General features: G+C 42.6%; 1 protein-coding gene across 12 annotated transcripts in view; it reads right to left on the bottom strand.

Moving 5' to 3' along the window:
• Positions 1 to 26,067, bottom strand: part of oxr1a (oxidation resistance 1a) — a 524,990-nt gene that overhangs the window by 109,266 nt on the left and 389,657 nt on the right. For all 12 annotated transcript variants that reach the window (XM_060823372.1, XM_060823364.1, XM_060823366.1 and 9 more), the window contains 2 exons: positions 23,703 to 24,484; positions 10,223 to 10,391 (listed from right to left, as the gene is read on the bottom strand). In XM_060823372.1, the coding sequence (XP_060679355.1) occupies positions 10,223 to 10,391; positions 23,703 to 24,484 (951 nt within the window). The remainder of the gene's footprint in view (positions 1 to 10,222; positions 10,392 to 23,702; positions 24,485 to 26,067) is intronic.

Here is a 26,067-nt window from a genome sequence, read left to right as displayed (position 1 = left end):
GAATTTATGTAAAACTCCATTATCTCACTTTTTAGATTAGAAATCAATCTAAACATCATGGCATAGACAGAACAAAGGGGGCTAACATATTGTCTAGCTATCATCATTGACAGCTAACCCGAGAATGCAACTTTTAAAAATAAAGGTTTTATCATTTACACATGAAAGAAGTGAAACTATCACTGTATTCTAACAGATGAAAGGCTTAACAGGCAATCAATTTTTCAATGTATAATTTCAGTTACATCACACTGTAAATTCTTGCTATAAATTCTATATTAGGATTGAGCCCTCCATTATCACCTGATGAAGGACCGTCGCTCCGAAAGCTAGTGTGCTTCTAATTAAACCTGTTGGACTATAACCTAGCATTGTGTGATTTTTAACTTCATATATTCTAATATGTCCAACAAATGCTTTACTGTGATATGGACTGTCCCTGAGATGATATCATTAATTTCCCCAAGTCCCTAAGTCTACCTGTCTTTCTCCACAGTAAACAGAGGAGAAATATTAATTGATGACCTTACCCATCTGCTATGGTTACAACACATACATGTCCACTTTGGTCCTTGAGGTGTCATATAATTGGAGAGAATAGTTTTCCTTTAACATACTTAAAAGAATCTCTTTGAATTCACCCTCATCCTCTTAACAAAGGCTATCTCATGCCTCCTTTACGCCTTCCTAATTTCCTTCTTCAGTAAACTCCTTCTACTCGTGTCATCTGTGCCAATGGGCATAATAACTTCTGGTTGTTCGTAAATTCCCCTTGAGAACTATCTAACACCACTCAAACATCCTGGACCCTGGCACCCAGGAGCCAACACACCACCCTGGACTTTGTGGCCACAGAATCTTCTGTCAGTCCCCTTAACTATCAAGTCTCTTACGATGCCAAATAAAGGCGCTGAACCAGCCGTTCGGCCTCCTGAGAGTTTGCTTATTGAAAATCAGGTGGAGCATCCGTGTAGGGTATAGCAAAAGGGGGAGAATATTCATCTTAATAAATGCTATCCGACCCATCCACGAGACTGTAAGTGCCTCTCATCTTTGAAGATCTTGTTTAATTTTTCAAATAATTGGATAAAATTGGCTTTGGAGTAATGAATATGCTCAAATAAACAAAACCACCCCTGTGACCACCTAAATGAGAATCTATAGTTGCCCTCAAGACCTAGCTCTTTTGCAAGACCACCCATAGGCATAGCCTCTGATTTTGCAATCTTAACCTTGTACCCCGAAAAAGCGCCAAACACGTGAATGCATTCTATCAGGTGAGGCACCAAAACTGCTGATTTGTCAAAAAAAAATGGTCATTGTCTGCATACAACGAAATCTTGTGTAATTTTGACCCCATTTCTGGAGCTGATATACTGGGATCCCCATGAATGGCCTCCGCCAATTGTTCAATCACCAATTTAAAAAGCAACAGTGAAAGGGGACAGCCCTGCCAGTTGCCCTAAAAATATTAAAATTACTTGATCGCACCCCATTGGTGATAACCGCCGCGAGGGGGCCACTGTGGAGAATCTTTACCCATCTGATAAAGACTTCACGCAAACCAAACCACTCCAGAGTATAGAAAAGATACGGCCACTCAACTCTGTCAAATGCCTTCTCTGCATCTAGAGAAATCACCAATCCCTGTATTGACTGTTATTGGTATGCTTGAATTACATTAAGCAGCCTCCTAACATTATTGGAGGATTTGCTACCCTTTATGAAGCCCTTCTGATCCTCTTTAATAGTACAAGGTAACACAGTCTCCAGCCTTAATGCGAGAGTCTTAGAGAGGATTTTAAAGTCCACATTTAAGAGTTAGATGGGCCTGTACAAAGCATAGTCTTCCAGATCCTTCCCTTTTTTAAGGATAAGTGAAATATTGGCCTCTCTCAGAGGTGGTGGGAGACAATCATGACTGTATGAATCATTAAACATATTAAGCATCGGGTCTGACAGCATACGTATAAATTCCTCACAGAATTCACTGGGAAGTCCGTCAGGATCGGACGTCTTTCCACTCTGAAGCTGCCTCACAGATTCCTGCACTTCTTGCTTTGATAATAGGGCATTGAGGAAGGACTTCTTGTTCGGGAGTCACACCCGGGAGCTTCAGATCCTTAAAAAAAATTCCATTGTGGCTTGCCCCTCCTCACAATCCTCGGATTGGTATAACAGAGTAAAATCTCTGAAACGCCACATTAATCTTTTTAGAATCACACATTAAGATTTCCAGACCCTTCCCAAATCGCACTCCTTTTTCGGGCGAGATACGCTAAGTATTTGCCTGGTTTGTCACCATGCTCATATAACCTTTGTGTTGCAAAAGTCAGCTCCTTCTTTACCGCTTGAGTGAGCACTGAATTTAATGAAGTTTAACTCTGCAGTTTGACCAACAAGGGTCTGTCAAAGTAGGCCTTCTTGGCTGCCTTCAACTATACTTCAAGGAGATGTTGCTGCTCACAATTCTGTCGCTTCCTACTGGTGGAATATGAAATAACTAACTCCCTCGCATAGGCATTGACAGTTCCCGGAGGACGGACGAGCTATCAACCGAGCCTAAGTTGATGTCTAGGAACGCCCTAAATTCCCGAGAGAAGTACTCCACAAACCTATGATCCTTGAGGATAAAGGGATCCATTTGCCAGGACCTCAAACCCACTGTAACATCCTTAATTTTAACCATGAGGTACATTACAGCATGATCAGAGATGGTAATATTACCAATCGTATTAGATGCCACCAAATCCAGAGTTACCGCAGGAGTCAGAGAAAAGAAAAATCAATGTTAGTGTGCCATCTGCACGGATTGGAGAAAAACGTAACATCCATACCTGTAGACTGGAGACACCTCCAGACATCCACCAACCATAACTCCCCACACAGACCTGAGGATATGGGCCACTGGGAGATTGGCTAAAGGCCAAAAATGGCTAAAGGAGCTGCACAAAATGGCTCTTGCATTGTTAAATTAGATAAAATGGTTCCTTGCGCCTACATGACGAGCTGGTTCCTGCATCTATGTGACTAGCTGCAGCTAGTGTCTAAAGCTATATCGACAACTAACCACTAAAACCACCAGCATGAAGAAATAGTTCGATAAGACGAGGAAATACTATCCATACTGCAAGCTGCGAGTCTTTGTAGAGGGAGCAATTGCTCCACAGAAAGGGCACAGCAGACATGTGCAGACTGTATAAGGAGCAGTTCTTGTGAGTGATGCACATTTTTATTCCTCTGAGACAGATAAGAAGGGGTAAGGTTAAGGAACCTTGGATGATGAGAACAGAGGAGCTTCTCGTCAAAAGGAAGAAGGCAGCTTATGTAAGGTGGAGGAAGCAAGGATCAAGCACAGCTTTAGAGGATTACAGGCTTGCTAGAAAGGAGCTCAGAAATGGACTGAGCAGAGCCTGGAAGGGGCACGATAAAGGCTTGGCAAGTAGAATTTAGGAGAACCCAAACACGTTTTACTCATACGTGAGGAACAAGAGAATGATCAGAGAGAAGGGAGAGCTGATCAGAGATAGCGTAGGGAACTTGTGCGTGGAGTCTGAGCAAATAGGGGAAGCCCTAAATGAGTATTTCCTCCTGTTTTCTCTAAGGGACCTGGTTGTGAATGAGAACTTTGAGGAACTGGGATACAGGCTTGACCAGATCAAGATTGATAAAGTTGATGTGCTAGAAATTTTGGAAAACATTACGATTGATAAGTCCCCAGTGCCAGACCAGATTTATCCTAGGCTGCTCCGGGAAGTGAGAAAGGAGGTTGCTAAGCCGCTGGCGAAGATCTTTGCCTCTCCACTCTCCACGGGAGTCGTACTAGAGGATTGGAAGGAGGCAAATGTTGTTCCTCTTTTCAAGAAGGTTAATGGGGAAATCCCTTGCAATTACAGATCAGTCAGTCTTACATCTGTGGTTAGCAAAGTTTTGGAAAGAATTCTGAGGGATAGGATCTATGGCTATTTGGCAAAACATAGCATGATTAAAGGCAGTCAGCACGGCTTCGTGAGGGACAGGTCATGCATCACAAATCTTATTGAGTTCTTTGAGGAGGTGACAAGGCAGGTCGACGAAGGTCGGGCAGTGGATGTGGTGTATATGGACTTCAGCAAGGCATTTGATAAGGTTCCCCATGGTAGACTCATTCACAAAGTCAGGAAGTATGAGATACAGGGAGATTTGGCTATCTGGATTCAGAATTAGCTGGCTGACAGAAGGCTGAGAGTGTTTGTAGATGGAAAGTATTCTGCCTGGAGGTTTGTTCTTGGGCCTCTGCTCTTCCTGAGCAGGCCTACAAGGGGCGAAGCCACTTTAGATTTAACACTGGGTAACGAGCCTGGCCAGGTGTTAGATTGGAAGTAGGTGAGCACTTTGGAGACAGCGATCACAATTGTGTCAGGTTTACTTTAGTGATGGAAAGGGATAGGTGTACTCCACCGAGCAAGAGTTACAGCTGGGAGAAGGGAAATTACAATGCAAGTAGGAAAGATTTAGGAAGCGTAGAATGGGGAAGGAAACTGCAGGGGATGAACACATTAAAAATGTGGAGCTTATTCAAGGGAAAGCTCCTGTGTGTCCTAGATAAGTATGTACCTGTCAGGCAGGGAGGAAGATATAAAACACGTGAGCCGTGGTTTACTAAGGAAGTGGAATCCCTGGTCAGGAAGGAGGCACAAAATGTGAAAACTCAGGGCGCTTGAGGGTTACAAGGAAGTCAGGAAAGACCTAAAAAGAGAGCTCAGAAGAGCCAGGAGGAGACATGAGAAGCTGTTGGTGGATAGGATCAGGGTTAACCCTAAGGCTTTCCATAGGTATTTCATGAATAAAAGAATGACGAGAGTTAAATAAGGGCCAATCAAGGAAGTTGTATGTGAAGTCAAAGCAGATAGGGGAAGCACTAAATAAATATTTTTCGACTGTGTTCACTATAGAAAATGAAAATGTTGCCGAGGAAGATACAGAGATACTTGCATCTAGACTAGAAGAAATTGAGGTTCACAAGGAAGCGGTATTAGAAATACTGCAGAGTATGAAAATAGACAAGTCCCCTGGACCGGATGGGATTTATCCTAGGATCCTCTGGGAAGCAAGGGAAGAGAGTGCCGAGCCTTTGGCTTTGATCTTCAAATCATCATTGTCTACAGGAATAGTGCCTGAGGACTGGAGGATAGCAAATGTGGTTCCCTTGTTCAAAAAGGGTAGTAGAGACAACCCTGGTAATTACAGACCAGTGAGTCTCACTTCAGTTGTTGGTAAAGTGTTGGAAAAGGTTATAAGAGATAGGATTTATAACCATCTAGAAAAGAATAATCTGATCAGGGACAGTCAGCACGGTTTTCTGAAGGGTAGGTCGTGCCTAACGAATCTTATTGAACTTTTTGACAAAGTGGCCAAACAGATAGATGAGAGTAAACCGGTCGATGTGGTGTAGATGGATTTCAGCAAGGCGTTCGATAAGGTTCCCCACAGTAGACTATTATTCAAAATGCGGAGGAATGGGATTGTGGGAGACTTAGCAGTTTGGATTAGTAATTGGCTTGCTGAAAGAAAACTGAGGGCTGTAGTTGATAGAACATATTCATCTTGGTGTCCAGTTACTAGTAGCATACCGCAAGGGTTGGTGTTGGGTCCACTGCTAGTCGTTAATTTTATAAATGACCTGGATGAGGGCTTAGAAGGGTGGGCTAGTAAATTTGCAGATGACACGAAGGTCAGTAGAGTTATGAATAGTGACAAAGGATGTAGTAGGTTGCAGAGAGACATAGATAGGACGCAGAGCTGGGCTGAGAGGTGGCAAATGGAGTTTTAGGTGGACAAGTGTGAGGTGATACACTTTGGACGGAGTAATCGAAATGCAAAGTACTGAGCTAATGGTAAGATTCTTGGGAGTACAGATGAGCAGAGAGATCTGTGTCCATGTACACAGATCCCTGAAAGTTGCCACCCGGATTGACAGGGTTGTTAAGAAGGTATATAGGGTCTTGGCCTTTATTAATAGAGGGATTGAGTTCTGGAACCAGGAGGTTATGCTATAGCTGTACAAAGCTCTATTACGGCCACACTTGAAGTATTGTGTACAGTTCTGGTCACTGTTGAAGGATGTTGAAGCTTTGGAAAGGGTGCAGAGGAGATTTACTAGGATGTTGCCAGGTATGGAAGGAATGTCTTACGAGGAAAGGCTGAGGGCCTTGAGGCTGTTCTCGTTAGAGAGGAGAAGGTTGAGAGGTGACTTAATAGAGACATACAAGATAATCAGAGGGTTAGATAAGGTGGAGAGGGAGAGCCTTTTTCCAAGATTGGGGACGGCAAACACAAGGGGACGCAACTTTAAAGTGAGGGGAGATAGGTGTAAGACAGATGTCAGAAGTGGTTTCTTTACTCAGAGAATAGTAAAGGTATGGAATGCTTTGCCTGCATTGGTAGTAGATTCGCCAAGTTTAAGTGCATTTAGGTCGTCATTGGACAGGCATATGGACGTACATGGAATAGTGTAGGTGGGATGGGCTTCAGATTAGTATGACAGGGCGTCGCAACATTGAGGGCCGAAGGGCCTGTACTGCGCTGTAATGTTCTATGTTAAACCTCAATTTGTTTAGTCTGCTTCTGGGAAGGAAACTTGCTACCAGTAGCAAGTTGATTCGATATGTAACTTTATTCTGAAGCTACAAGTCTGTTTTCTTTGATGGTACACGTCAGCTTATATAGTCATAAAATGAGGGCAGATAAAACATGGTGGAAGGAGCAAATGAACTATTTATGCGATAGCACTATGCTGGAACCTTGTTCAAGATGGTTGGAGAAATCAGTAGCATTGAACCAGAAGTTAAAATTTTAAAATTACATTAGAAATAAGCTAGACACTGTTTATGGGCTGCAAACAATCAATTAAAAAAACTTTTTGGGGAGATCCAAGAAGATTGCACTGCAGAGCTCTGCATCGCAACCCAAGCAGGACAAACTTTTAACCCGCCCAACCCAGACCATCGCGATATCTTGGGACTCCGGAAAGATCATGGAGTCCCAAGAAACCTCTGAAAGTTAACCTTTCTGCATTTCCAGCCATCCAGAGATGCCGAAAAAGGGAGGAGCAGCATCTGAGGCTGGGTCTGCAGCTCAGCCTGTAGGATCCTCTGAGTTGATTACTTTCCAGGCCCTGGTGAAGAAGCTCGTGAAATCTCGTGAGATGCTTGGGAAACAGATCAAAGAGAAGCTGGCTCCAATCTCTCACGTGCTGTAGAAGTTCGAGCAGCAGCTGGGAGACCTGAAGAAGCGGATAGATGAAGTGGAGCACAAGGTCACAGTGATGGAAGCTGATGCCAGTTCATCCAAGGATAAAATCCAAGCTCTGGAGATGCAGTTCCATAATTTGCACGATCAAATGGATGATTTTGAGAACGGGGGCAAGAAAAAAAACATTTGGATCATTGGTCTGCCTGAGGGTAAGGAAGGTGAGCAGCCTGCAGAATTTGTTGAGGACTGGCTGTCAAAATTCTTTGACTTGGAGGCTGGTATGAGAGGATTGAAGATAGAGAGGGCTCACCGGGTTGCAGCATGACGATCGGGTCTGGGTTAACGTCCTTGTCCTCTCTTGGTGCAGTTCCATCATTACCGGGATAAGGAGAGAGTCATGGAGGCTTTCAGAGTCCAGGGGAAGGATCCAAAGGCTCTAATATCCGAGGGCTGTAAGATCATGTTCTTTCAGGGCTTCTCAGCGATGGTGATCCAGAAACGAAAATCTTATGACGGTGTCAAGAGAAGTGTGAGAGAGCTTGGGATTCAGAACTCCGATTAATCTGGCGGTGCTGCTATTCACCTTAGTTGGATTGATACATCTCTTTGACACGTTAGAGAAGGCAAGAGACTTTGTGGACAAATTAACCTAATTTGAACAATTTTAGTATGTATACATAGTGTTGTTTGAGTATGTCTTTATCGTTTTGTAAAAGAAACGGAGGAAGTCTGCTTGGAGCTTTATCTTTACTTCTTTTTCCTCTGTTGAGTAGGGTGTTTACTCTTTTCTGCTTGTGTTTGTCTAGCTGGGAGAAGTGAAGGTGACTGGGATGGTTAGATGGTTATGGACAGTTTGGGATGAGTAGCTGCCTCCTCTGGGCAGGGAGTGAGTTCCCCTACTCAGCGCTGTTGGTGCTTTATATGTTGGTTTTTTTTGGGTTTTTGCTTTTAATTTTCAATAGTTTTATAGATTTGTTAAATGTCGTGGTTTTACCTTTATGCAGCTTTTATATTTGGTGGATCATGTGACGCTAAGGCTCACCAGTTTATGGTTCAGGTTCCTCCTTCTGGAATTTAAGTGTTATTACAGAAGGTTATGGCTAATGACCTGATTAAATGGTGTACCTGGAATATCAAGGGAAGTCACTCACCAATTAAGAGGAAGAACGTACTCTTGAGTCTTAGAAAGGTGGTTATTGCTTTGTTACAGGACACACACTTGGATGACAAGGAGCATCTGAAATTACAGCAGAATGGCTTTGACTGAGTTTATTTTTCATCATTTAATACCAGAAATAGGGGATTGGCTATACTGGTTCGGAAGAATCTCCCATTTAATTTGTTAGTATGTGTTAAAGGCACACACGGGAGGTTTGTAATTCTTAAAGCCTTGATAAATGGGGAAGTATGTGTTTTAAATGTTTATTGCCCTCCAGTTCATCCCCTTAAATATTTGGTAGACACTTTTTCTAAACTGATAAATCTCGAGTCCTGGCATATCATTATAGGGGGAGATTTTAACTGTCTCATGGATCTACAGTAGACAAGTTGCCCAAAGGTCCCTCGATACCCTCTGTACAAACTAAACAGTTAGTGGGTCTGATGATCTAGGGGTCTCTCAGTTCCACGATCTGTCAATAAACATACCTATAAACGACTCTTTGTCTAACATCCAAACAATCGTTTATGTTACAGCTCCGGGTTGGCAGACTCTGATTCTCCCACAAGTATGACAACTTCTTGGCAATCAAAAGAATCCAACAACCTTAGAGTTTGCATAAGGTTTATATATATTATTCATCATCAGACATGGAGCATGATCGTAGTTACTTGAACCAATAATATTGATTAACAACAAATTAAATCATAATGGTTATGTCATCTTTACAAAGATTCGCAGCTTTGCAGAGTGTGGATTAGTATTTCATAGAAAAGTATAGCACAGAAGAGGCCCTTTGTCCCATGATGTTGTGTCACTGTTTAATCCTAATGTAAAATATAGTAACTTAACCTACACACGCCTCAACTCACTGCTGTCCATGTGACTGTCCAGCAGTCGCTTAAATGTCCCTAATGACTCTTCTTCCACCACCACCACCACTGACAACGCATTCCATGCATTCACGACTCTCTGCATAAAGAACCTACCTCTGACGTCTCCTCTATGCCTTTCCCCTAATATCTTAAAACTATGACCCCCTCGTACCTGTCAATCCTGCCCTGGGGAAGAGTCTCTGGCTATTGACTCTATCTATTCCTTTCATTATCTTGTATACCTAGATCAGTTCTCCTTTCTTCCTCCTTCTCTCCCAAGAGAAAAGTCCGAGCTTATCCAAGCTTTTTTCATAAGGCAAACCCTCCAGTCCAGGCAGCATCCTGGTAAACCTTCTTTGCACCCTCTCCAAAGCCTCTATCTTTCCTATAGTAGGGAGACCAGAACTGGACACAATATTCCAAGTGTGGTCCCACCAAGGTCTTGCCGAGCTGTAGCAAAGCCTCGCGGCTCTTAAACTCGATCCCCCTGTTAATGAAAGCCAAAACAGCACATGCTTTCTTAACAACCCTCTCCACTTGGGTGGCAACTTTGAGGGATCTACGTATCTGCACACTCAGATCCGTCTGTTCCTCCACACTACCTAGAATCCTGTCTTTAATCCTATATTAGGCATTCAAGTTCGACCTTCCAAAATGTCAGGAAGCCTTCCTGCACACACTGGACAAAAACTGACCCATCTATAGTACTCGTACTGTAGTGTTCCCAGTCAATATTTGGATAGTTGAAGTCCCCCATGACAACAACCCTCCCTCTCTCATTCCTATCGAGAATCATCTTTGCTATCCTTTCCACCACACATCTCTGGGACTATTTGGAGGTTTTGTTCTAAGTTGCACAAAATTTGAGTATTAGTGAATAAAAGATACATTTCTATAAGCTTTCCAGCTTGTATTCATCAAGACATTGTGAAACGGAGATACCCATGTTGCCTACCTTTCTTGTGGTATTGCAAACCAGTACTCATGCTTCCTGTCTCTCTGGGCATACTGCTGCATAGATGCACTTGCCACTGAGACAAATGTCTTCCGCATTGGCTTCCCGACTCTCAAACACAAGAACCTGTATGATCGATTCCGCCTGTTCTCTTTTGGTAAGGCAATACCTGAGATTCAATGTTAAACAAAGTTAATCCCTTTGTTTCTAAGGTTAAACTTCCATTTAAGATATAGCAAATATACATGAGATATTTTGACAGGAATTGGCAAAGGTACTATCACCAAATCGTTCATATACATCATGGCTGTCAATGGGCAAATACTCGGTCCCAGTGAGGGGCTCTGACTGACCTGTAGGTGAGTACAAGAGTCGTCCTATTCAGTCTAAGTTCACAGACGAGCATTAGACCCACAGAGGGTTCCAAGAGTAACTGTGGCACATGTTTGAAATACAGGTAAGCCGATGGGCAAGATTCAGTAAGGAATCATTGCTCCAATCACTGGATGTTTCCTTGCCTGTATTTTCTGCTGGCAGATAGTTTCTCTCCCATACAAGTCAGTCAGTGACTAGAGTACCGGCAAACTGTGTAAAGGTGAAATCTACGTTTCAACATTGTACCAAACCTTATATTTCCAGAATATGCTCATCTATCCCTTGAAGGAGACAAAACTGAGAATGCAAACCCTCAGAGGAAACCGGTGAGTACTCCAATGGAGATCATGTTTAAGACATAGCAGGAACATTCAGCAGTACAAAGGTTGGAAGAAGATTTGTAGCTCGGGTGCTCGTTGTTGTGGTTCTGTTCGCCGAGCTGGGGGTTTGTGTTGCAAATGTTTCGTCCCCTGTCTAGGCGACATCTTCAGTGCTTGGGAGCCTCCTGTGAAGCGCTTCTGTGATGTTTCCTCCGGCATTTATAGTGGCTTGTCTCTGCTGCTTCCGGTTGTCAGTTCTTGCTGTCTGCTGCAGTGGCCGGTATATTGGGTCCAGGTCGATGTGCTTATTGATTGAATCTGTGGATGAGTGCCATGCCTCTAGGAATTCCCTGGCTGTTCTCTGTTTGGCTTGATGAAGGTAAAGCAATAGATGTGGTGTATATGGATTTCAGTAAGGTATTTGATAAGGTTGCCCAAGGTAAGCTCACTCAAAGTTAGGAAGTATGGGATACAAATTTGGTTGTCTGGATACTGAACCGGCTGGCATAAAGAACATAGCGAGTGGTAGTGGATGGGAAGCATTCCCCCTGGAAATTGGTGACCAGTGGTGTACTGCAGGGATCTGTGATTGGGCCTCTGCTCTTTGTAGTTTTCACAAATGACTTGGATGAACAAGTTGAAGAGTGTGTTAATAAGTTTGCCAATAACAAAGGTCAGTGGTGTTGTATATAGAGTTGAGGGCCATTACAAGACATTAACAGGATGCAGATCTGGGCTGAGAAGTGGCAGATGGAGTTCGAACTGGATAAATGCAAAGTGATGCATTTTGGGAGGTCAAATTTGAATGCTGGATTCAGGATGAAAGATAGGATTCTTGACAGCATGGATGAATAGTGGGATCTTGGGGTCCATGTACATAGATCCCACAAAGTTGCTATCCAAGTTGATAGTGTTGTCGAGACGATGTATGGTGTTTTGGCTTTCATTAGCAGGGGATTGAGTTGAACAGCCACAAGGTTTTGCCACAGCTCTATAAAACCCTGGTTAGACCACACTTGGAATATTATGTCCAGTTCTGGTCACCTCATTATAGGAAGGATGTAGATGCTTTAGAGAGGGTGCAGAGGAGATTTACCAGGATACTGCCTGGATTGGAGGGTTTGCCTTATGAAGAAAGGCTAAGTGAGCTAGAGCATTTTACACTGGAGAGAAGGAAGAAAGAGAGGTGACTTGATAGAGGTATTCAAGGTAATGAGAAGCATAGATCGAGTAGATAGCCAGAGACTTTGCGCCAGGGCAGAAATGACTGTCATACAGATGTACAGCATGGAAACAGACCCTTCAGTCCAACCCGTCCATGCCGAGCAGATATCCCAACCCAATCTAGTCCCATCTGCCAGCGCCCAGCCCATATCCCTCCAAACCCTTCCTATTCATATACCCACCAAATGCCTCTTAAATGTTGCAATTGTACCAGCCTCCACCACATCCTCTGGCAGCTCATTCCATACACGTACCATCCTCTGCGTGAAAAAGTTGCCCCTTAGGTCTCTTTTATATCTTTCCCCATCACCCTAAACCTATGCCCTCTAGTTCTGGACTCCCTGACCCAAGGGAAAAGACTTCGTCTATTTATCTTATCCATGCCCCTCAATTTTGTAAACCTCTATAAGGTCACCCCTCAGCCTCCAACACTCCAGGGAAAACAGCCCCAGCCTGTTCAGCCCCTCCCTGTAACTCAGATCCTCCAACCCTGTAAATCTTTCCTGAACCCTTTCAAGTTTCACAACATCTTTCCGATAGGAAGGAGACCAGAATTTCATGCAATATTCCAACAGTGGCTTAACCAATGTCCTGTACAGCCGCGGCATGACCTCACAGCTCCTGTACTCAATACTCTGACCAATAAAGGAAAGCATACCAAACGCCGCCTTCATTATCCTATCTACCTGCGACTCCACTTTCAAGGAGCTATGAACCTGCACTCCAAGGTCTCTTTGTTCAGCAACACTCCCTAGGACCTTACCATTAAGTGTATAAGTCCTGCGAAGATTTGCTTTCCTAAAATGCAGCACCTTAATTTATCTGAATTAAACTTCATCTGCCACTTCTCAGCCCACTGGCCCATCTGGTCCAGATCCTGTTGTAATCTGAGGTAACCCTCTTCGCTGTCCACTACACCTCCAATTTTGGTGTCACCTGCAAACTTACTAACTGTACCTCTTCTGCTCGCATCCAAATTATTTATGTAAATGATAAAAAGTAGAGGGCCCAGCACCGATCCTTGCGGCACTCCACTCGTCATGGGCCTCCAGTCTGAAAAACAACCCTCCACCACCACCCTCTGTCTTCTACCTTTGAGCCAGTTCTGTATCCAAATGGCTAGTTCTCCCTTTATTCCATGAGATCTAACCTTGTTAATCAGTCTCCCATGGGGAACCTTGTCGAATGCCTTACTGAAGTCCATATAGATCACATCTACTGCTCTGCCCTCAATCTTCTTTGTTACTTCTTCAAAAAAATCAAGTTTGTGAGACATGATTTCCCACTCACAAAGCCATGTTGACTATCCCAAATCATTCCTTGCCTTTCCCAATACATGTACATCCTGTCCCTCAGGATTCCCTCCAACAACTTGCCCACCACCGAGATCAGGCTCAGTGGTCTATAGTTCCCTGGCTTGTCTTTACCACCCTTCTTAAACAGTGACACCATGTTTGCCAATCTCCAGTCTTCTGGCACCTCACCTCTGACTATCGATGATACAAATACCTCAGCAAGAGGCCCAGAAATCACTTCTCTAGGTACACCTGATAAGGTCCTGGGGATTTATTCACCTTTACCGTTTCAAGACATCCAGCACTTCCTCCTCTGTAATCTGGACATTTTGTAAGACGTCACCATCTATTTCCCTACAGTCTATATCTTCCATATCCTTTTCCACAGTAAATACTGATGCAAAATATTCATTTAGTATCTCTCCCATTTTCTCTGGCTCCACACAAAGGCCGCCTTGCTGATCTTTGAGGGGCCCTATTCTCTCCCTAGTTACCCTTTTGTTCTTAATATATTTGTAAAACCCCTTTGGATTATCCTTAATTCTATTTGCCAAAGCAATCTCATGTCCCCATTTTGCCCTCCTGATTTCGCTCTTAAGTTTACTCCTACTTTCTTTATACTAAGGATTCTTAGTATACTTAGAAGTATACTTCTAAGGATTCATTCGATCTATCCTGTCTATACCTGACATATGCTTCCTTCTTTTTCTTAACCAAACCCTCAATTTCTTTAGTCATCCAGCATTCCCTATACCTACCACCTTCCCTTTCACCTTGACAGGAATATACTTTGAGTAAAAAGTGAGGTCTGCAGATGCTGGAGATCACAGCTGAAAATGTGTTGCTGGTTAAAGCACAGCAGGTTAGGCAGCATCCAAGGAACAGAAAATTCGACGTTTCGGACCAGAGCCCTTCATCAGGAATGAGGAGAGGGTGCCAGGCAGGCTAAGATAAAAGGTAGGGAGGAGGGACTTGGGGGAGGGGCGATGGAGATGTGATAGGTGGAAGGAGGTCAAGGTGAGGGTGATAGGCCGGAGTGGGGTGGGGGCAGAGAGGTCAGGAAGGCAGTGCTGAGTTCAAGGGAATCAACTGAGACAAGGTGGGGGGAGGGGTAATGAGGAAACCGGAGAAATCTGAGTTCATCCCTTGTGGCTGGAGGGTTCCTAGGCAGAAGATGAGACGCTCTTCCTCCAGCCGTCGTGTTGTTACGTTCTGGTGATGGAGGAGTCCAAGGACCTGCATGTCTTCGGTGGAGTGGGAGGGAGAGTTAAAGTGTTGAGGCACGGGGTGGTTGGGTTGGTTGGTTCGGGCGTCCCCGAAGTGTTCCCTGAAGCGTTCTGCAAGTAGGCGGCCTGTCTCCCCAATATAGAGGAGGCCACATCAGGTGCAGCGGATGCAATAGATGATGTGTGTGGAGATGCAGGTGAATTTGTGGCGGATATGGAAGGATCCCTTGGGGCCTTGGAGAGAAGTAAGGGAGGAGGTGTGGACGCAAGTTTTGCATTTCCTGCGGCTGCAGGGGAAGGTGCCGGGAGTGGAGGTTGGGTTGGTGGGGGGTGTGGACCTGACGAGGGAGTCACGAAGGGAGTGGTCTTTGCGGAACACTGATAGCAAGGGGAGGGAAATATATCCCTGGTGGTGGGGGTCTTAGCGGAACACTCTCTGGATTATTATCTCATTTCTGAAGGCTTCCCATTTTTGAGTTGTCCCTTTACCTGCGAACATCTACCTCCAATCAGCTTTTGAAAGTTATTGCCTAATACCATCAAAATTGGCCTTTCTCCAATTTAGGACTTCAACTTTTAGGTCTGGTCTATCCTTTTCCATCACTATTTTCAAACGAATAGAATTATAGTCACTGGTCCCAAAGTGCTCACTCACTGACACCTGCTCTGCCTTATTTCCGAAGAGTAGGTCCAGGTTTGCACCTTCTCCAGTAGGTACATCCACATACTGAATCAGAAAAATTGTCTTGTACACACTTAAGAAATTTCTCTCCATCTAAACCTTTAACACTATGGCAGTCCCAGTCGATGTTTGGAAAGTTAAAATCCCCTACCATAACTGCCCTATTATACTTACAGATAGCTGAGATCTCCTTACAAATTTGTTTCTCAATTTCCCTCTGACTATTGGGGTCATAACTTTAAGATTCTTGAAGGAAGGTTTCTAGGAGATGTCAGAAGTAGGTTCTTTGTGCAGAGAGAGTGCTGGGTGCATGGAATGCACTGCCAGCAGTGTTAGTAGAGTCAGAGATATTAGGGACATTTAAGCGACTACTGAACAAGCACATGTACGGCAGTAAATTGAAGGGTGTGAAGGTTACATTGACCTTAGATTAAGATAAATACTTGGCGTAACATTGTGGGCTGAAGGGTCTGAACTGTGTTGTACTGTTCTATGTTCTAATGGATTCTGGTCAATCCCACTGGAGAGAGAATGTCAATATAAACTCGCATTTACTTTCCAAGACTAGCAATATACGTGTACCGTTCTACCACTGGGATTTCATAATTTTCCGTCCGTATTTCACCAGTGTCTTCGAGAAGAGATAAAAGGGTTCTCAAAACCTGAACATCTGGTGCGCTATGTAGATGACCTGCTTCTATAAATTGAAAGCAAAAAGGAGCATTATTAGTTGATAAGTGAGTTACTGCAGCTGTTGCATGAATTGGGTCTGAAGGTAAACTCTAAGAAAGTGCAAGTCATGAAGCAGCAGGTTACTTATCTGGAAATGATTCAGTCACTGGAAAAGACAGAAATTAACCAATGAAGGGTAGAGGCAGTCTGCATACTCCCTGTCCCACAGGATGTCAAAGGGTTAAGAACCTTCCTGGGCTTAGTGAGAGATTGCATATCAATGGATTTGCTGCGAAAGTTGATTGAGCTATTAAAAAAGAATGCAGCCTGGGAGTGGAAAATGGAACACACACACACACCGTTTGCAGCTCTAAAGTAAGCACTAGCTGCTGCACCTGCTCTGAAAACTCCAACTGCGACTGAACCATTTTCTTTGGAAGTAGCCACCTTAGACACAACCTTCTCGACAGTTCTGTTACAGGAGATACACAGGCAATTAAAACCAATAACATACGCCTCATGCATGCTTCCACCAATACAGCACGGGTATACAGTCCGCGAAAAACATCTGCTAGCATCTTTTGGGTAGTGCAGCATTTTACCGACATAGTTGGGTTAAACTAAATTATAATATTAACAGATCACCTCCCTATACAGCTAGTATTAGCTGGAGGGATTAAACATGGCTCAGTTATCAAAATATAATCACTAGATGGACACTGCTACTGGAAGGGACATCACTGTAAAAAGATTAACAGCATCACCATGTTTGCAGACAACTTTGAATATCAGGGAGAAAAACACGAATGTCAACTGATAATAGCAAATGATCCCAAGATCAAAACAAATGACAGGGGGCAAGATAGGGCTCAAAAGCAGAGCAGGCAAAAGGAAAAAGGAACGGAAGAACCACACTTCAAAATTTTTGTGCATGGCTCATCAGTACAGGAAGAAAGAAAAACTGGGTGTGGAATATACATGGAGGATGACAATGGACAACAAAGGTATTTTGTGGCTCTAAAGCTACTCAGAACCATGTGTGCTTAGGCAGCAGAACTAGCAGCCATTGCATGTGCTTGGCCATCTCGCACACTTATCCAGCCCAATCGGTTTTATATTCTGATAGCGTGTATGTCTGTCTGTCATAGACTTACAGAATATTTGCCCCTATGGATGGAGAAGGGTTTTGATTCAGTGGATGGAAAACCCTTTGCATTGGCTCCAACTGTTACAATACATCTTTGAAGGAGCACAGGGGAAAGAATGTGTGGTCACAAAGGTAAAAGCTTATTCAAAACTGCCTCCAGAAGGAAACAGGAATGCTGATGCCAAACAAGGCACTGAAGAAGGGCAAGAATGGCTGCCACCATTTGACGAAATCAGGGGCCAAAAAGAGAAACAAGTCAAGGTGATGGATTTCGCAGAGGAGCAAAAGAGAGAGATAAATGAAAAAAAAACTAATAGAAGGAGCAGAATCAGACACATTTAAAGCATACAAGGGGATTTATATTCAGGACAGTGATTTTATGTGAAGGAAAATTTGTTGTGCAGAGTGGGGTGGTGGTGGAAGAAATCAAATAATCTACTGGTACGAGCATAGAATCAAACCAAAGAACACAATTAGCAGCCCATGTCAGATGTAATGACCCTTTCTGGGATCAGACAGAGATTCCACATATCTTAAAGACCACAGTCTAGTGGAATTGTGGAAAGGATGAATCGGACATTGAAAAATGCGCCATCCAAAATGGTACAACAAAGGTACCTGGCAGATTGTTCTGCCCTATGTACTGATAATTAGAAATATAATTTCTTCATCCACAAGCTACATGACAGGAATGGAGGGATTAATAGGTTTGGACTTGTCCAAGCCAGAGATAGACAGAACTATATTGGAAAAGTTGGTACAACTGCTGGTGAAAACAGTAAAGGAGGCAAATTACATTGCAGCTCACCAACAGGCAAAAAAGAAACAGCAAAGCAAAGTTTATTTCGATGCAAAAGCCAGCCCAATAGCGTTGAGTCCTGGACAAAAAGTATGATCAGAATAGACCAGCCTACCTCAAGTCCAAAGTTTGCAGATCCCTATGAGATAGTGGATAGAGCTAGTCCATCTGTTTACAAGGTATTGACAACACCAGATAAGAGTGGCTAGTATCACATTAATCAGTTGAAGTTAGTAGCAGAGAAACAAGGCAACTGCTATTGGCTTGTGATACGTGATGTAACAATGCTCTGAGATTCCAAGATCAGGGGAACTAAGAGCAGGACTAGCTGCAGGTATCAGAGGAGATAACTGAAAAATGACCTGATATTGGTGATTCATGTACAAAATGGAACAAAAACAATGAAAGGGAAAGAAAAAGCGTTAAAAAAAGGGTTCGACAAAACAGACGATTAGAATCTGAAACAAACTTGGCTCAGTTTATGGAGAACCTAGACTTAAAGTAAAGTGAAAATAAGACCGTCAATAAGAGCAGAAATTACATTTGTATATTAGAGATCCAGCCTAGAACGTGGGATTTTGTTGCTATGAATTGACCATGTTTTGGACTGCAGGTGCATTGGCTTCAGAGTACCACAATGAGCGACCAGGCCTCAAGTAGCATCAACATTAGAAGGCTATCCTGTGACCAAAAACAAACTCAGCTCCGCAGTGCAAGATAACACAGACTAACAAAGGGCATAAAGAGGAAATATATTACATGGGAGTGGATGGGTTGGCACGTATGGGAAAGATATTGGACATACCAGAAGGAACAGGGGTGCAAATGTCATGTAATTACAGACGAGGTAAAATTATGGTTCACTGGGACCGCACCTATATGAACACAAATTGGGGTAGTGATGCAAATTGGCTGGGGCAGATATTCAAGGCAATTCAGGGAAATTGTTTGGATCAAAAGGATGCTATAGCACAAGTGGGTAGAGAAAGAAAAGACCTTTGAGAGATGTACACAAAGGATTTTTCTTGGGAGCCGGGGCCCTTCTTAATTTTTAGGACCCATAGGAAGCCTACCACCACATGCCCCACCCCTGTGAGTAGAACCATACCAGCACCTAGATGTAGCAAATCTTGGTATAAAACAAAAGGTATAGGCTTCATGCTAGAAGATTAGATTCCATACGGTGTGGAAACAGGCCCTTCAGCCCAACAAGTCCACACTGACCCTCCAAAGAGTTACCCCACCCAGACTGACTAACGCACCTAACACTATGGGCAATTTAGTGTGGCCAATTCACCTGACCTACAGACCTTTGAACTGTGGGAGGAAACCCATGCAAACATGGGAGAATATGCAAACTACAAACTTTAGTTCCGGTTGCCAAATTACCAAAAATATATGGACGCTTTGGAGAGGGTGCAGAAAAGGTTTACGAGGAGTTACCTGGTATGGAAGGTACTAGCTATGAAGAGAGTTGGGTAGATTAGGATTGTTTTCATTAGAAAAAAGGAGATTGATGAGGGGATGGGGGGGGGACTTGATTGAGGTCTACAAAATCAAGGGTATAGGCAGTGTAGACAGAGATAAGCTTTTTCCCAGGTTGAAGGATTCAATAACAAGACGTCACACGTTCAAGGTGAGAGGTGAAAAGTTTAAGGGGGATACATGCGGAAAGTACTTTACACAGAGGGTGGTAGGTGCCTGGAACGCTTTGCCTGCAGAGGTAGTTAGAGGCAGGCACGGTAGATTCATTTAAGGTGTGTCTAGACAGATGCATGAGTAGGTGGGGAGCAGAGGGATACGGATGCTTAGGAATTGGGCAATAGGTTTAGATAGTGGATTTGGATCGGCTCAGGCTTGCAAGGCTGAAGGGCCTGCTCCTCGGCTGTAAATGTTCTTTATTCTTTGTTCCACACAGAAGAGACAGGAAAATCTGTCACTTTGGAATCAAGATATCAGCATGTGCAGGTAGTTTTCAATTTAATTGAAATCGCCACTCCAGAATGGTGCCCATCCATCACAATTATTTGTTCACCTCCTTGACGAACAGTTGAGCAGGAATGAAACCAAGTCTAATGCAGGCAGAAAGAAAAGAGGACTACTGGAATTTAGCACAATCAGGATATTTGTCAAAAGTAGCAATTGTCAACACCTTGGACATAGCAGAGTTAGAAAGTTAGATATGATTCTTCCTCCAAAAGAAAATGCAGGTAATTACTGGAAAAGTTACTTAGATCAGATACAGACCAATCAAATAGGTCAGGATGCATCACAAGTTACCCTGGACACTAACATTTTTAAAACCTTTACAGGATACAATGAATTTGATCATTGACACTATGTACAATACTTCTGAGGAGACTCACAAAGCTGAGGTGCATGCTGTTTTTCCCAGCTGGGTGTTAACTATGACTGGTACTAATTTGTCACAACTTCATGCACACCAAGTTGCAAACTGGGTGTCAGATGAATTGTTAACAAAACAGGTTGGAGAAGAGCAACCTCAATGTCACCTCAGAAGTTTGACTTTAACTAATAAAGTGTTAGGTACCTGTGACAAGGACAAAGGGAAATATCACTTTGGGACAGAGCTTCATATTTCCTGCCACAGGAACAATCTGACCAACCCTTTAAAAAAAAGAGTCCATAACGTGGACAAAATCATGAGCGTACTTGGATCTCTTTTAGCAATCCACCATTTCATAGTATTATAATGGATAATGCTGAGAAAGTAGTTGATCAGTCTAAATGCCAACAGGGGTTGCAGGGGTTGGGGAAGTGGGAGGAATCACTGAGCCTGTGCTAAAGAGATTATGAAGCAGAAACTTAGGTTTCAGTATCTAAGACTGTTCATTATTCATTCTACCTGTAAACAGCCAGTCTTTTCTACAATATACCCTTACAGAGTAAACATATGACATAACCACAGCAGCTATGAACTATACCAAGGGATGGAGACAGTGCCCTCTGGAAGGGCACAATTAACAACTTAACCTCTGATCTGGTTATTTGTGAGCAAGTTATGTCTAAGGCAGTAACCAGGATGGTGGTAAAAGAAAACGTCACAATCCAATGTTTTGATACAGATCAAGAGGTGCCGAGGTATGTTACCAATGAATTACCACCTATTCTGCACCTGACAGCAGATTGGACACACATTGTGGGAGAGGCAAAGGGGTAATCCATCAATGGATTGAACACACTCAAATAATTAGAACTCATGCAGATCAAGTAAAAGGGTTGTTGCAGATCATGGAGCAGGTTTTGGAATTGAGAAGGCAATGTTCAAACATATCTATGGGTTAGAGTTCTGTCACATAATGTAGTACCGATTCTATGTACATTGGTAATCGCCATCCTCAATGTATGTAACCTTAGAAGGTGAATAAATTAAACTATACGAAGATTGGAAGCAGAGGCTATAATGATATAGAAGGAACATTATGGAAACACTGAATTCAGATTTTTTTGATATATACTATATATATGCATGCTTTTATATATTATATCTACAAGCATGTTTTATACATATTTTATTATATAATGTATATCACTGTTGCTGTGATATATATTATGGAACACTGACAGTGGTACACAGAAAGAAACTGAGAATGATTCTAAGATAATTATCTTTTTTTGTTGGCCGGGGTGGGGGGGAACAAGGTGGAGATGGGTGTTGTTAGCCAGTCTGCTGCACAAACATACAGACGGTGAGACCTGTCAGACACATGCTCTTGAAAACAAGATGCTAGCCAGGAGGCTGCAGAAACACAGAGGTACCAGTCACTGCCTGGATCGAGGAATGCTCAATATAGAAAAAAGCTGCTGACACATGGGGGAAAACAGCTTGTGAACTGAAAATTACCAGAATCCAGGTCCTGCTTGGTACCATCCGTGTTCTTCAGAAAAATTAAGAAAAATGAGGTAATGCAGAAACGTATTTGGACGAGGGGCAATTAGGTAATGCTACCTTGGTTTGCAGCCAATAAGGTAAAGACATGCAATTAACAGATGAACCTCAGCCAACGGGGTAAAGACACTGTGACTTGAGAAAGATAAGAAAAGAGAGGATAAAAGAAGACCCTCAAGGCATACAGGCAGCGATAACTCCAGAAACCAAATCTGACTCTATGTCAGGAATATGAAGAGCAAGAGCAGTGTGTAGCCAGTGTTAGCGCTCCTCAGCAGTAGCAAAACAATTTTCCAGATTCGGGTATTATCTTTTATAGTCAGTGACTACTCCAAGTGTCAGAGGACTTGAGTGGGTGTATAAATAGGTTGTTAATTCTGTTTGTGGGAAAATATATATGCTATTATAAACTAAAGCTTATATAAGAAATAATTCAATACATTAATAAAGTAATTTGTAAAGTTTAAGAATTAGTTCTTCTCCGCTCTGCACAAACCAGCAGCTGCAGCCAGCAATTGCTGGATTCACACAACAGCTGGTGATTGCCGGACTCAAACACGCATCAACAAAAGCTAAGCAATCGGGGTGTAAGCAGCATTTCTTCTTCTTCTTCTGGCTTTATAAAAAAGCCAGAAAACTTCCAGCATCTGTTCAATATATTGTAACCATACTCCATTTCTCAATTCCATATGGAAGAGGTGTTTTGCCCGCTGCTGATAACTGTAAGAGATACCAAAAATAATAAACTGACTCAATATCAGACTGGACCCCTATGAGTTATCAATAGGATACAGGAGATTGGCAGTCCAAAACTGAACTTCATTGTGTACATCAAATTGCTGCATGATTCTCTTTGAAAGTTGTACTCACATGGATAGGAACTGAACTATGAAAATGTCCACATAATTCAAATGCAGAACTTGTTCAAAAGGTTCTGAATTTGTCCAAATTCCTTCTTTCCACTGTCTTCCTGTGGCAAATGACTTCAGTCCTGTCACTGGGAAGGGGTTATCAATGATACTTGGTAATGTCCTACTATGGAGCTCTTTGAAACGTTATGCATTCCCTCTGGGTAGGCCACAGTAACAGGTCATTGCTGAGAACTCAAAACCTTTTATGACAGGAGTGATATTAATTAGGAACTAGAGCATATTTCCTCTTGCTACTTTTATCATTCTTCTTCCCCCCACCTCCTCCACCTCCAGCCCCAGGAGGGCAGAAATATACTTAAAATAGCAAGTGAAGGACAAAACAATTGTGAGAGGGAAAACAAAATTGAAGCTTGTTCCTCTCATTCTGAAGATACAAATCATGTTATATCAAATACATACATGAAAGATACAGTCCAAACAGGCCCCTAATTTGTTTTCATTGGAAAAGAAGGTGGCTAAAAGGGGATTTGATAGAGATATACAAGATGATCTTTTTCCTAGGATGATGACGTCAGCTTGTATGAGGGGGTATAATCACAAATTGAAGGGTGATAGATTTAAGACACATGTCATAGGCAGGTTCTTTATTCAGAGTAGTAAAAGGGCATGGAATGCCCTGCTTGGCAATGTAGTTAACTGAACCACATTTGGGAGATTTAAACAACCCTGAATAAGCACATGGATAATCATGGGATAGCGTAGGGGATAAGCTTAGATTAGTTCACAATTCGGCACAACATCGAGGACCGTAGGGACTGTTCTGCGCTGTATTGTTCTCTCTTCTATGAGTACAGCATCAGCCTCAGAATGTGAATCTATAAAAATATCCATCTTTCTTCAACTACAATCTGTTTCATTGTACCCACCCAAGCTTAGAATTTTTAATACATCAATATACCTTCTTCAGATCGTTCTGCAGCTTGCCCAGTTTTTGGATTAATGTCTTTGTTGGCTGCATGTTGCATTGTTTCCCTCTGCTCCTTAGCCTGTTGCATAGCATGGCTTTTCCAGAGTTTTCGGAGTTCCTCGACATCATTTGCAGAATCTGGAACAAGATCTTCGTCCGCTCTACTGGACTGATCAGTATTTTCCTCTTTGCATATCCCTGATAAGTCAGAAATAGGTGCACTCCGAGTTGCTCTGCACTCGGTGCCTAATCCTTTGTGGTCACAAACCGAAATGTGACTAAAAGTGGCTTGTTGCTCATCCTCAGTTTGGTGTACAGCATAACCATCATCATCAGAGTGGTGTTTGTTTTCGGAGATTTCCATCTCCGGGTTTCCACTTCCCTTCATTTCAACCAGCTCACGATCTGGAACATCACTATCACGAGTCAACAGACTTTCAGCACTAGTTTGCTTGGTTGCTTTCACTTCCAATGATTCTGCAGATGAAGGGAGGCACTTCTCCCTTGCAGACTGGTTTATGGCTTGCACACTGTCTGATAAGGCTACAGATGACTTATCTTGTCTAAACTCATCAGAGGCCAGTTCTTCTCGGATTGGGGAGAGTTCAGATTCAGTGAACACATCTTCAAACAAGGATTCCTTTGTGTTTCTGGGAGTTGTGCTTATGCTGCCATTCCCTAGGTCTCGTTTAAAGTCAACTTCAACAGCACTGCTTCGTGCTCTTTCATCAAACTGGTTTGCATTTTTGATTGATCCAGGACTTTCTGGTTCTCTGGCAGAAAGGAAACAAAAAACATAAATTCAAATTCCAGTATGGATCTAACTGACCATATTTCTGTGCTTGCATGCCAAATACATTTTAGACGTTTCACACACTGCAGTCATTCTTCTTAAAGAATTCTTAGTGAATGTTATATCCTTCATCCTCTGACAGTTCAAGCACTGAAGGTTACTCAGTTTTCAACTGTCTGTGCATGGTCCTTGCACAAGACCATTCACTTATCTATCCATTTTCCATAATTCAGAATTTGCCCATTGAAACAGAAAACATAAATATAATGCGATAGATTCAAATATAATATAGATAGAAACATAAAACAAAGTTACAAAGTAGAAATGAACGGAGTGTTGCGGATTTCGTGATTTAATAACAGTACTTTCCTACTCCTTCTCTTGAAGCGGGCAAATTCAAAGTTACCAACGTTAGACTCAATTTCCTAATTTTCCTAACTCACCTACTAATTTTCTGGCCAGTCATTTAATCTAGCATCCTTCATGAATCATCATCTCAGCAAAGTCTTCTTGAATTACTTCACCAGTATCTGGTGACCATCTTCATCCATAAGTAGAATCATCTTCACTACTTTTGCCTTCTTTCACGATTCTAAAGATCTCTCATCAGGTTCCTCTACATGAAAAGGTCTCAGCCTCTTCAGTCTTCACTAGCAAGTGTACATTCACAACTCCAGGATTATCTTTGTGAGACACAAGGTGTGTGATTTATATGTATGTTAATACTATTTATTTTTGACATTAAATTTTTAAATTTTGAACTAGTGGCACAAGTTACGTATGTTCGAAAGGACTGAATAAAGAACTTGGAAATACTACTCCAGCAATAGTGATTATTTTAATGTGAGATAAAAAGACTTACTGGTGAGTAATAGATTGTTGGGTACTCAGGAAAACTTTATGAGTGAACAGGTCAGGTATGGGGCTCCAATTTAGGATGCCAGAGGACCTTTTGATTAAGGGAAAAACCCATAGCTTGGAAAATAAAAATGTTGGTTCAGTTTGCAACATTCTGTAGGGTCTTGGTTGAAGCTGGATGCATAATATATTTGGAACTGAGAAAGGGAGAAAATAGTTTAAAAACTGTTAAAAATAGAATACGTCATTATAAAGAAGTTTAGTCAAAGTTCCAGGTCAGAAGTGCATGGTTAAAACCCTGAAGCAGAGGTTTTTAAGACTAAAATTGGGCCCTTGAAGACAGAAACAGGGGAATATATTACGGGGAACAAAGAAATGGCAGAAGAATTGAATTGGTACTTCAGATCTGTGTTCACTGGGGAAGACACAAGCAACCTCCCTGAGGTAACAGTGGCTGAAGGACCTGAACTGAAGGAAATTTATATTTGCCAGGAATTGGTGTTGAAGAGACTGTTAGGTCTGAAGGTTGATAAGTCCCTGGGGCCTGATGGTCTACATCCCAGGGTACTGAAGGAGGTGGCTTGAGAAATCGCGGATGCATTGGTGATTATTTTCCAGAGTTCGATTGATTCCGCATCAGTTCTTGCGGATTGGAGGCTGGCTAATGTTGTACCACATTTTAAGAAAGGTGGGAGAGAGAAAGCA

This window comes from Hemiscyllium ocellatum, chromosome 4 (genome assembly GCF_020745735.1).
Source record: "Hemiscyllium ocellatum isolate sHemOce1 chromosome 4, sHemOce1.pat.X.cur, whole genome shotgun sequence".
In the NCBI taxonomy this organism is placed as follows: domain Eukaryota; kingdom Metazoa; phylum Chordata; class Chondrichthyes; order Orectolobiformes; family Hemiscylliidae; genus Hemiscyllium; species Hemiscyllium ocellatum.
The sequence above is the reverse complement of the archived record's forward strand: the minus strand, read 5'-3'. Positions and strand labels throughout refer to the sequence as shown.